This window comes from Phalaenopsis equestris, unplaced genomic scaffold, assembly GCF_001263595.1.
Source record: "Phalaenopsis equestris unplaced genomic scaffold, ASM126359v1 Scaffold234232, whole genome shotgun sequence".
Classification (NCBI taxonomy): domain Eukaryota; kingdom Viridiplantae; phylum Streptophyta; class Magnoliopsida; order Asparagales; family Orchidaceae; genus Phalaenopsis; species Phalaenopsis equestris.
The window spans coordinates 60,587-74,009 of record NW_018252153.1 but is presented as its reverse complement, the minus strand read 5'-3'; the positions used below and the strand labels follow the sequence as shown (position 1 = coordinate 74,009).

The following is a 13,423-nucleotide window of genomic DNA, read 5'->3' as shown; positions in this document are numbered from 1 at the left end:
CCAAAATTTGTTTTCAGCCTTTTATTGACCAATTCACTCTTCTCCTTTTGATTGATATAGTTTTGGAGCTGGTTGTAATTTTTAGTTTTGTTTTCCTTCATCTTGGATTTTTGATCTTTCATGCATTTTTTTTTTGGATTATGCGTAAGCATATTAAACTGAAATTCTATCCCAAATTAGCAATGGGATCTTTCTGCAAATGTGGCCTTGATGTTACTTTTTTTTTATTTAGTATTTACCTGCCTAATTTCTTGGCAATATCAGATTGTCTTCACTCCTGGACAGCAAGACAAATGCTTTTTATGCGGCCAGATGGGCCATTTAGCTGCAGATTGCCAAGGACACGCTAAAAGAAAATCTGGTGAATTTGATGAGAAGGGTGATAGTGCTGTAGTTGCAAAGAAACCTTACCAGGTTTATCAGGATTGGATTTAATCGTTCATGAAGTTTGCATATGCCGTCATTTATTTACCTTATTTTTGTGACTTTGCAGTTTCTCAACATCTGGACTCTTCGAGAGTACTTGGAATTTGAATTTAGAATGCCTAATCCTCCCTTTGAGGTTGATTTTGAACGTATAGTAGATGATTTCATCTTTATGTGTTTCTTTGTTGGAAATGATTTTCTTCCCCATATGCCAACGCTGGAAATCCGTGAGGTTTGTTGTTTGTTTGAAGCCTTACTATTGTTAAGCTTGTTGCACACGTATGTATACACACACAGACACGACACACACACACACACACATGTATAGATGAAGGGCTATAGTATTAGATGATATGTTATGTAGATGTGATGTCTTCTTTCATGTGTTGGATTTTAGCTAATGCTCGACTAACAGGGTGCAATAAATTTACTTATGGCTGTTTATAAGAAGGAATTTAGGGTGATGAAGGGCTATTTGACGGATTCATGGAAGGTATGTGGATCTTTATCTCTTCTACATGTAATATAGACAATTCTGACTTGACATATCAAAGTTTATTCCGCCCTAGTAGTGACATGGATTTTTTCTTATTACTAGCCTAATTTGAGCAGAGTTGAGCATTTTATTCAGGCAGTTGGGTCTTACGAGGATAGAATTTTCCAAAAAAGAGCTCGCTTACATCAGGTATTTTTTGTATGACCATGTCGGAAGAAATTTTCTTTTTCAATCATGCATGGTTGTGTAGCTTTTTGAATTGTCGGAATTAATAAATCACTTTGGAATTATTGTGGCTGTCTATAGATTCTTGTGCCATGTTATCAGGTGGGTTGCAATTTTGAATTTGATTTTAAAACAGTGAGATTTACATTCCTAGCACACAATTCTTAGGTATTTACATATCTTACACCTAAACTGTTATATTGACATTCATAGCTCTTTGGTGCTATGCTTGAAAAAGCTGTATTTAACTTTTATAAAGTTGGAGTAGTGCTATTTTTGATGTGATATTAAAGATTTGAATGTTATGTATGTAAATATGAATGTTTAGATTTGTGATATGTAAATACATTAGAATTTTGTGCTACGTATGTAAACTCCCCTTTAAAATATTATATTTGATTTGTTGCTTTGCTGGTTTTTATTACCATGGGTGGGATAGAAATATTCATGTTCTACTTCCTACAAATTCTTATTATATTTTTCTGAACATGATCATTCTTTTTTATCAATGTGTTTTCAAGTGCAATACCTGGATTTAATTAGAGAGGCGTGGGCTATTGCTTCATGCGTTCTTTGTGAGACGAGGTGCAATTGGAGGGTCCATTGCTTTCTAGTTAAGTGCCTTGGATTGTGCTCGCACCAATGCCTTTGCTCCAGAGACAGCCTTTTTTAATATCATATTGCTAAAGTAGTTTTTTTCTTTGTTTTTTATTATGTGTGGATGTTACACGTGTGTAAAATATGGTTTAAAATGGTGTAATGATGTTATTATTTTGATCTATTTGCATCGTTTCTTTTTTTGCCTTTTGAATTTTCTTTTAATAAGTTATGAAGTAAACGATATTACACTTTAACATGTAGTGTTTATTTCTGATTATTAACTTTATGTTATTGTCTTGGTTTTTTTTAAAAAATTATCATTTTTATTTGAACTTGGGTATGCTTAAAATGTTGTGCTGTAAGCTTTATTCTTGTTATATTTTTGAATAGCATGAAAGAGACATTATTTAACTCTGTAATATGTTTTACAAATTTGCTTGTGAATACTTGATCTTATACATTAACATTCTGTATTTCTTCCTTAAGTTTTATTGTTGAGTCTAGAAGTAGTTTTCGCCTTTCAATATGCTATGATATACCTAAATGCTTGCTTTGCACAGAAGCTTTTACTTATGTTTTTTTTGATGGCTTGACACTTATTTGAAAAGGCAAACACCTCTTCCATTGTCTCTTGCCTAACTAAGCAACATCACTGGTGCCTTAGGCCTTAGTAAGTGTGAGCACAAGTTTCCACACTTGGAGTTCAAGTTAAATTTATAAAATTCTTATTAATATTTTGGAGTTGTGTTTTGACCAACCAACAGGCGAATGATATATTTAGCATAAATTATGGAGAAAATGCTTGCATATTTTCATGTATATTTTTTTGGACGATTTACATGCATGCCATTCAATTCTTATATATTTGCATATCTAACACCTAAACTTACTTTTTTACATATATGCCCAACTTACCTATGCATAAAAAGTTGTATTTGACTTTTTAAAATTGATAATATTTTTGATGTAATATGAAAGATTTGGGTGAGATAAATGTAAAAATCAAAGTTGAGGTGTGTAAATAATTGGGCGGTATGCATTTAAATGCCCCGTATTTTTTTTTCTAGAAAATTTTGGTGGGGCACTAATTCTAACAACTATTGTGGCAAGTTATGTTGGCTTCTTATGTTCCTTTTTTAAGACGGTTACTCTGCCATGACTGTTACTTTGTGGGTTAACCAGTTTGGTTTACGTATCATTGACTTATTACATTATAAATTTATGGAATAAATCTTTTTTAATGTTCAGTTGAAGTTTTATCCAGTGAGAATAGAACCCTTTGCGCTGGTAGGAAGTTTATATTACTTAATTTATTTAGGTCATCATCAGATTTGATTTGATTTCAATGATCAGTTCTATGTGATGGACATCTATGTTTGTGAGTAGAAATTGTTCACCAGTGATGTTTTGTTCAATCTAATTTCATGTGCTCTCTTATATCATTTAATTTTTTAGGCATTTACATATGTGGCACACAATTCTTATGTATTTTCATATCTCACACCTACACATATAGCGCTCAAGTCCTTAATATCACATAAAAAATAGCAAGTGAAATATACCTTTTCATGTAGGTTTAAAATACCAAAGTGCTATGTAAATATGAAAGCTTATGTTTGAGTATGTAAATACATAATAATTGTGTGCTATGTTGTAAATTTTCCTTAATTTTTTCACTTTTTTTCTCAACTTCTTTTGGCCTAGATAACATGATAAGAAGGATATATATTTACATATTTGATGTTTGCTTATTTTATTAACATCTGCTAGCGTCAAGCGGAAAGAATAAAACGCGAAAAAGTACAAGCCTTACGAGGAGATGATATAGATCCTCAACTGAATCCTGATCTTATAGTGCCCATTACTCGTTATAAGGGTTCACGTCTCGCTTCTGGCGCTTCCCCTTCCCCATTTCAACAGTTCGAGTCTTCTTATGGAACTCGCAATCCGCCGCTTACAAGAAAAGACACAGAAAATGAAAAAGCTGCTTCAGAAATGCACATTTTAAAGATCAACAAAAGAACAACACATGAGGCAGGATCTTATGTTCGAGCGCAAAAGGCTGCCCGCATTTCAGCAGAGGGTGCAACTATTGGAGGAGCAATTGTTGAGGCTGAGAAGAGTCTTGAAGCAGAAGTAAATAGATCATTTCCAATTATTGAATTTATATTTCTGTGTTTTTCCTTGGTTTTTCTGCAAAATGTTTCTTTCCTTTCCTTTTCTTTCTATGTTTTGGCGATAGTGTTTGTTGATTTTCATTGACTTCTGTTTGCTTTTGATTGATAAAAATCAGATGCTTGAAAATAAGGAAGAAATGAAAACAAAGCTGAAAGAATTGTTACGGAATAAATCTGATCTTTTCAACGCTGAAAATCCAGAGGAGGACAAGGTTTGATTTTATGGGCATATGCATTTATTGTGTTGCATCGAAATCAGATTATCTACTTGATTTGGGCTGCAATTGTCATTAAACTTCTGTACATACCTTTTCTGTGTCGGCTTTTATTTAATAATTCAGTCTGCCGAGCAACTCTTCTTTGATTCTAATTGTGTACGTATGATTTCCTGCTGTATTATAAGTTATTGGCGTTTTGATTTATGTAAATATATATATATATATATTTTCACTGCAATGTTATGTGTTTTTAGCAGACTTCAGATGCGTTTGATTGTGATTGCTCCTTGTTGTCCTTTGTGGTGTATAGTACTTTTTGTTTTGTATTTGCTTTTTGCATGTTTATTAGCTATTATTATTTGAGTTACTGCTTATAATGTTTCTATTAGAATATTAAAATATTTATTAATACTGAATTCTGTATTACTTATTTCTAGTTGCTTTTCTTTTCTTTTCTTTATTCATTTATTCTATTTTTATTTGTTTCCTTAACTAGTATATCTTGTAATGGGTATTTATACCCTTCTTTACATCAATAAGAATTATCTTGGGTTCTATTCTATATGGTATCAGAGCACGGATAAAATGGACACTGCACCCAACAGTTACAGTTTATCTCAGTCCACTAAATGCCCATTTATGCTATTATACTGTCATTTCAGTTATCCTAGTTTCCAATAGCTAAGGCAATTGTATCTGTTGATGTTTACTAATAAAAATTATTCTAATTTTAAATGTGAAACCTGTCAGTTGGCTAAACATCATTTTTTTTATCCACTCCACAATTACACACTTTACACTTCTTTATCTCTTATTCACAGTGACTTATGGGGACCATCTCGCACTCCTAGCTACAACAATAAATGGTGATTTTTTTCCTTAATTGTTGACCACACTCAGATGCCATGAGTTTATTTTTAAAAGATAAATGTTTAGCTGCGGTCACTTTCAAAAACTTGCACACATTCCTTTTGACCCAATTCAGAATTCCTATTTATGTTCTTTGGACTGACAATGATTGAAAATTTTTTAACCCTATATTAGGAGAATTCCTGGCTAGTAAGAGCATCCTCCATCATAGCTCGTGTATTGACACACCTCAACAAAATGAGGTAGCCTAGGGAAAAAAATTGACATCTCCTTGACTTTACCCGCTCTATTATGTTTCACTCTAATGTCCCAAAACGTTTCTGAAATGATGTCATTTTTACCACCACTTATTTCATAAATAGAGTTCCCTAAAAAATTTACAACTTCCGTACCCCTTTAGTCTTTTTAAGATCTTGCTTTCCTAATAATTAGGTTTTCTCTATTTTAGATCTCAAAATTTTTGGGTGTACAGTCTTTGGTTGGAACACGGCCTCAACTCGGAGTAAACTTGATCTTAGGTCGATAAAATATTTTCTTCGGATACTCTGCCACTCAAAAGAGGTATCAGTGCCTTGACCATACTACAAATAAGGTCTATGTGAGTGTTGGTGTCTCTTTTTTGAAAGTGTTCCCTATTATCCTAATTTTTCCTCCAGTGACGGAGAGCTTGATTTCTTGGAGACTGTTACTTGCTCTACTTTTGTGGATATTCCCCTCACGTCACCTAACATCGAGGATTCCTCTGTTCCTTTAGTTCTACCCATTTCTTCTACCATCATGGAGTCCTCTGTCCCTTTAGTTTCACTAACATATCTTCCCACTCTTCGTATCTACAGTCGACACACTCATTCTGATGCACTTACTTTGGAGCTCAGTAACTCTTCGTTGGACCCTGAATCCCCTCCAGAAGACATTCCCAACACTGCTCTTACTTCAAATGAGGACATTTCCTATAGTAAGGTACACAATCAAACAAACTCTCTCTATCCCACGACAAACAATATCTCTCTTCACAGATTATCACCAACCTATAGAGGATTTGCTACGGCTCTGACCAATCATCAGCTTCCATCTACTATTGAGACTGCCTTAGCAGACCCAACCTGAAAAGCTGCTGTCATAGATGAGATGAATGTTCTTCAGCCGAACTATACTTGGGACATTATTGATCTTCCTCGGGGCAAGAAAGTAGTGGGATGCCGATGAATTTTTAGCATCAAATTTAAATCTGATGGATCCTTTGAACGCAAGAAGGCGCGGTTGGTCGCTAAAGGGTAGTCACATGCCTACAAAATTGACTATGAGGAGACATTTGTTCAAAGTTGCTAAATTAGACACCATTCAGATCCCCTCTTATCCCTTGCATTGAATCTGTATTGACCCTTATTTCAGCTTGATGTTAAGAATGCATTCCTGAAAGACGATCTTATAGAAGAGATATACATGACTCTTCCTCCAGGCTTTGACTCCACTGCCTCCCAGGGGCAAGCATATAGACTGCGAAAATCTCTTTATGGATTGAAGCAATCTCCATGAGCATGGTTTGAGAAATTCACAAAGATAGTGGTAGACCATGGATTCACTCAGGCTCAATCGGATCACACTCTCTTCTTCCGACGTTCCTCTAGGGGCCAAGTAATCCTTATTGTCTATATTGACGATATTATTCTCACTGATGATTATCTACCAACATTGGAGTCTCTGAAAGACATGCTTGCTGCTTCCATTGAAATAAAGGACTTAAAATCTCTCCGGTACTTCTTAGGAAAGGAAGTTGCTCGGTCATCTCAGCTTATTGACCCGTCTTAGCGGAAATATGTGATTGACCTTTTGACATATTATAAACTTATCCTATGCAAACCAGTGACTGTCCAGATGGATCCAAATGAAAAATTTATTGAGTTTCCCAATGCAGTTCCTGTAAACAAAGCTCACCACAACGCCTTGTGGGCAACTCATCTACCTTGCCCATACACGCGCCGATATATGCCACGTAGTTGGGATGCATGATCTTTATGAGCACCACTTCCAGCTGTCCAACAGATTCTCTACTATTTAAAAGGGGCAGTGGGCTCAGGTTTGTTTTTTTTTTCGCCCACATCTTTCGTTCTATTGCGGTTTACATAGACGTGGATTGGGTTGGGCCCGTCCATGATTGGCGATCTACCACAGGGTACTGTTCATTTGTGTGGGAAACTTGGTCATGTGGAAAAGTAAAAAGCAGTATGTAATTGTTCGGAGTAGTGCAGAAACCAAATTTTGATCCATGTCCCTGGGAACTTTTGAAGCTCTCTGATTACACATCATGTTCCGCGAACTATGTATAACAGTCTTCGTTCCCCTAAAATTCTGTGATAATAAAGCTGCCATAAACATTGCTCACAACCCTGCCTAGCATGATCGCACCAAGCATGTTGAGATTGACCGTCACATCATTAATGAAAAGCTTGAGTCCGGGGAAAATTGTGTTCCGTTTGTGTCATCGAGTGCTAGCCGACAGATATTCTTACAAAGAACGTTTGTCGGCCACTGTTCAATGAGTTCAAATCCAAGTTGAACATGACTGAAATGCATGCTTCATTTTGAGGGCGAGTAATAGAATATTAAAATATTTATTAATCCAGAATTCTGTATTAATTACTGTTATTTGCTTTTATTTTCTTTCCTTTATTCCTTTATTATGTTTTTATTTGTTTCCTTAACTAGTATATCCTGTAATGGGTATTTATACTCATCTTTGCATCATTGAGAACTCACTTGGGTTCTATTCTAACAGTTTCAATTTTGATTTAGGTTAAACTTGGAGAGCCGGGTTGGAAAGCAAGGTACTATGAGGAAAAATTTTCTGCAAAATCCCCTGAAGAAGTTGAGCTTATTAAAAGAGACATTGTAAGTCTTGAATCAAATGATTTTTATCTTTGATTATTGAACTTGCTAATATTTCTCTTAGCTTAATCCTATTAAAATGTGTCGTCTGCCAGCTTCCTTTTTTCGTTTCTTTGTTTACACATTATTTGCTTGCGTACTTATTCTGAAACAGCGCAAGAATTTTTATTATTAACTGATGGTGAAGTTTATGCTGCCATTTTATGGTTACCTTGAACATTTGATACCGTGAAAATGGTTTATTCTTCATAGGTGAATATGGAGACACACACTTTAAATTTTCTTATGCTCAAATGATTTCAAGATTCTTCTCATTTCATTTGAAACTTTTCGCCCTCTCTACCATCATGTCTTCTTCATACCTTGCTTGCATAACTTATGGAAAATACATCCGTCGGTATGTTAATTGATAATTCATTATCTTTGCATTTTTTTAGTTCATGCTTGAATTTCTTTTGTTCTCGTTTTATTTTGTTCTTTTAGCAGAAATAAAGATAAAAACTTGTTTGGCAATCAAAAGTGAAAAGAAATATACCGATTTAATATGCAAAATTAAATATTTTTAATTTATGATTTTTCGATTTACATGCTATTTATCCTAGTTGAACTTCTTAAAGTCCAGGTTAATTAAACTTACCATAATAATCACTAATTGATGATTAACTTAGACTAATTAATGTTTTTATTAAGTAATATGTATTTAATTAGTCAAATTTAAATTTATTTAGCATTTAGTCGCACATCATAAAGTAAACTCTACTTAGCACTTCTAAAATTTTAATAACTTTTATTTAAATCATAATTAATTTTTATTCAATCTTACTAAATAGTTAATTAGCAGGCAATTTTTTAGCAACAGTTAAATTTGTCTATTTACAATGTTAATTCCCAACTACCTTAATTTAAAATAGAATCACTTAAATCTCAAAGAGCACAATAAAATCATGATCTTAGTTGTTTAGCTTTCATTAAGTTCTCAATAATTTGATTGTGGCATGTTGAAGTTCACGGCGACACTTGTTTTTCCTTGCTTGTGTTTAAGATATGTAAACATAGGAAATTTGGATTGTACTCTGGTTAAGTACTCAATTTTCCCATGCTTATTATACTATTTAATTTATTAATCAGCTGTATCATGTAATGATTTTGATTAGATTCCTAATCAATACTTTCTCCTTAATTAGTTTAGATAAGTTGTAAATTACAACTTAATAATCCAAAAAATTAATAACCATGCTCACGCACTACTAATTTCATTTCTTTAATTAAAACCAATCTAAATACCTCTTTAAAACTAATTATTCTGGCCATTGTATTGACCACTTAGGCAGTTTAGCATTGATTACAATAATTATATACAAATAAAATATTAATATAAACTAAATAATCTTAAACAAGCCTAAGTAATCAGTTAATTGCTAATTTTTCTGACTAATTACAAATTATTAATAATACTTGATATAATTATTGTTATTTAAATAAGAAGAAGTTAATAATGAATTACTTAAAAATACTTAAAAAATTAACCACATATCTAATAACATTAATTAATCACGATTAAATTTTTAATGATCTTAATCATATCATTGACTCTTCCCTAAGAATATAGTTAAAATCTAATTAGCTCAATTAGTCTATTTAATAGAAACGACCACTTAGGCTTCTTTCCAAACCCTGTGGTAACATCCTTGTCTGAGTTGTCATAATTTCATATAACAACCCAGTTTATTTCCAAAAAAAGAAACCATGGTAACATCCTTGTCTGAGTTCTCATAATTTCATATAACAACCCAGTTTATTTCCGAAACAAGAAACTATTGTAAATGTGGCAGCCAAACATTTTTTTTATTGAGCTTAAATACCTATATTTGAAAAAAGAAAAAAAAATCAACGAACAAAAGTGATCTTAAACATGACCTTGCTGTTTTGATTCAATTTCTTGAACAGCTGAACTGTGCTAAATTACTGCTACTATATTCTGAATAAATACACTTTATATTATTTTTATGCACTGTTTGCTTCTGCAACAGTTTCCTGCTTTATATTCCTGTAGCTTAGCTTTTTATTTCCTCAATTTGAGATTTATAGGCTGTGTGCGTGTTCTTTTTTTTCTGTTCCTTACTATTGATTGATTGTATTGTTGTAATTGTTTTCTTTCTAAACACCTAAAATTTGACAACCACTGATGAGTTTTCATCCATGAATTTGTGCATTCTTAGGTTTCTTGGATGATTCTGTTGCTTACCAGTTTTTTACTTGTAATTGAGTGGTGATAATACCCAGTTGTTATATATTAGGATCTAAATTGTTTTGAGCGCATTTGACTTTTTGTACCGTTTACGCATTTTTTTTACTTCCATGCGGTTTCTTGATTGGCTGGTCAAGGCTTCATGCTTTGCTTTAGTTAGTTCTCTTGTGATCTGTTGCTCTTACCTTTCAATGTCTGATAGTTAATTAGATTTGATTTACTGTATCATTTGTTTTTTGGTTCTCTCTTTTGAATTTTCTTTTTGAAATGTGGTATTTATATAAATCTAATGCATCAGCGCTTGCTAGTCTTTTTTTTTTATCATTTGTCATTACATTTATTATTTCTTAGAATGCCTAGAAACTTGGATTTTTTAAACTTGGCTTTTGCGGCCAGCCTAACACAGTTGAAGTTTTGCTCTGATCAGAGAGTGATTGATATTTTTTGCATCTGTCCTTTTTATGAAAATTTGGTTATTTCTGGTATTTTTGGTTGATTTGGTTAATTTTTGCTAATTTGACCTTTTCTGACATTTAATTTGGGGAAGGGGTCGATAGTCTTCAGTTATTTGGGTTATTGAGAAAAGAATCTTTAGAATTGATTAGAGTGATCTGTTAGTGTTTTCTCTTTCATCATTGAGGAATACAAATTTTATGAGAGCATTTATTACGTTTAGGGGTGCAAGCCTTATTGGGTAAAGTTGGGTAATATTTGCCATCATTATGATCAACACATACTTTATCCATTCAAGGGAGGGCCCATGCCCTCCAAAAAAAAATTAAATTTTGTTTTCTTACATAAAAAATTATTTTAAATTTAAATAAATAATAATTTTTAAAACATTTATTCTTAAATTGTTAACTTCAAAACTTGAAATAAAAATATGTTTTAAGCTTTATTAACACAATAGTTTTTATCTTAAAAGGTAATATTTATTTAATTCAAATAAAATTTAACATTTAATTTAAAAAAAAACATTCATTTGAATCAAATTAATTCTGAATATTTATTTTTCAAAATTTGAAACTATTTAAGCAAAAGTTGGAGCACTTTTTTTCGAATGGATTAAAAGTTCAATGTTCCACCATGATAAATTTCAAATTATTTTGTGATGCACAGTTTTTAAAATCTATATTATATTTTGGAGGATTTACATACATTATACATAATTCTTTTATATTTATATATTTAATAATTAAACTTTGATGTTTTCTTACATAACACTATAATGTTACTTAAATTGAGTAAGAATTATAGATGATACTAATAATGAAGTAATCATTCAACATATTTATAATATAAAGATTAAGTGTTACAAATTTTTATTTTTTTAATCGTCGTGTATTTATCTTTTTTACATCAAGTTCTAACAAAAAAAATTAACGCAGATCCCTAGACTGGATGAAAACGGTTGAGAACTTTTTTGAAAAAATCAACTTGTGCCCTTGCTGGAAAAAATATCTGGCTCTGCAACTGATCATCAGTATGTGTTTATTGGATAGAATCGATTTACATCTGAACTTTTGTGAAATCTTTGAGCTTGATTGACTCAAATTTAGGTTTTCTTTTAGGATGTTACTATCATTCTGATCTGAAAGGAAGTTTAGTTTGTTTAATCACGGAGGAAGTGATTGTTAGCTCAAGGTGTGACTCCTTGGAAATTGAGTATTGGGCTGGCTGTGAGTTTGACTTTGGACTTTGGATTTTATGTTTAGTAGATCAACATGATTTTACTATAGATTTTTTATTTGGTTTGATTGGTTTAGCAATTTAAGTTAGGAGTGTAATCACTCGGTATTTGAATTTATGTTCCACTTTTAGTGGTAGAACATTTGGACTACATTTGATTGGGGAGATTTTTGAACTGGCAATTTAAGTTAGGACGGTGATCAGTTGGGATTTGAATTTAGGCTCCATTTTTAGTGTTAAAATATTTGGGCTACATTTGATTGGGGAGATGTTAAAACTCAATTTGAATGGTTTAAAGAGGGTTGTTACGTTATGATTTCACATGCTTGTTTTGTGGGAAATATTATGACTAAGGGACTTTGATTGTGTCGAACTCATCAACATTGAAACGAGAGATCAATTAGAGTAGACCTCATTTTATAGGATTTTTATATATTTTTATCTATGGTGTTGCTTTTAATAGGGAATTAGTTTTACCTAAAATTGTTTCATACAGGGTTTTTAAAAAGCATGATTTGAGTGCGCTCCACATGCAAAGAAAAACGATGTGCGTGACACTTGGTATAAGCGAATGAATCACTCACAATGCAAGTGAAGCGCACTTCGAAGCACTAAAGTGAGTCGGTTCGGTTCACTCAAAAGGAAATAAATCTTCGGTTTCAATCTGGTGTTCAAAGGAGCGCAAAAAGCAGTGTGCTTGAAAGTTTGAGTGGTGCAAGGGAGCCGAGCATCTTCTTCAACTTCAACCTATTGTTTGAAGTGCACTTCAAATACTCGGTCTTCCATCAACTACAGGAGGGCTTTGACATTGGCTAAGGTTTCAATTATAGGAGGCCTTCGACTTTGGCTAGGGTTCAACGACAAGAGGTAGACGCCGAGAGCACTTAGGGTTTGAGAGGGTTGCCTCGAAGGGAGACATCGAGCTTGCTGAAACTGAGGGGGAGAGCCTTCGAGCTCTTCGCGATCGAACCTGCAAGCAGTAGTCTTTTATGATCCTTGCGTGCGTGCGTGCGTAAGAAATATAAATAAAATAGGTTTGGTTAATAAAAGCGAAGTATCTTGGAGGTGTTAGATTATTGGATATTTTTGTTTTTGAATCAGGATTAGTTTCTCCTAAGGATAATTTAGCCTCATTTATTGGAGCTCGGATTTTATGTATTTTGGGGATGTTAGTTTTTTCTCTTCCCAGAGGGATGGTGATGCAGTCCTAGAAGATGTGGATATTCTTTGTTTGGCTATGGTTGTTATCTGCGAAGCTCTTAAATTTGTTGTGGGAATTAGTTAAGCCTTGGCTTAAAGGATTATTTTTCCCTTGAATGGTTGAGCAAGAGTTTTAGTTGTTTGGCCTCAAGGGCCTTCTCCTCAATAGCGTGGTTATTTTGATCTCATTCCAAACATCTTGGAGGAAGTGGATTTTTGCATCTTTTGGGGCTTTTGACTTATGAATGGAGAGATTGGATTAAACTTTGTCCTAGATGGATAATTAAACCACACTTCGAAAGAGTTAGGAATTTGGGTTTTTTAGTGGTTATATTTTCTCCTTATCCCAGAGAAGAGATAGTTTAACCTTACTTTGAAGGATCAAGGT

The 13,423-nt window shown here is 33.1% G+C and overlaps 1 protein-coding gene across 2 annotated transcripts in view; it reads left to right on the top strand.

Moving 5' to 3' along the window:
* Positions 1-13,423, top strand: part of LOC110038885 (5'-3' exoribonuclease 3) — a 71,825-nt gene that overhangs the window by 20,559 nt on the left and 37,843 nt on the right. For both annotated transcript variants that reach the window (XM_020743804.1, XM_020743803.1), the window contains exons 7-13: positions 265-414; positions 494-658; positions 842-919; positions 1,025-1,111; positions 3,518-3,883; positions 4,041-4,136; positions 7,806-7,901. In XM_020743804.1, coding sequence (XP_020599463.1) covers positions 265-414; positions 494-658; positions 842-919; positions 1,025-1,111; positions 3,518-3,883; positions 4,041-4,136; positions 7,806-7,901 — 1,038 coding nt within the window. The remainder of the gene's footprint in view (positions 1-264; positions 415-493; positions 659-841; positions 920-1,024; positions 1,112-3,517; positions 3,884-4,040; positions 4,137-7,805; positions 7,902-13,423) is intronic.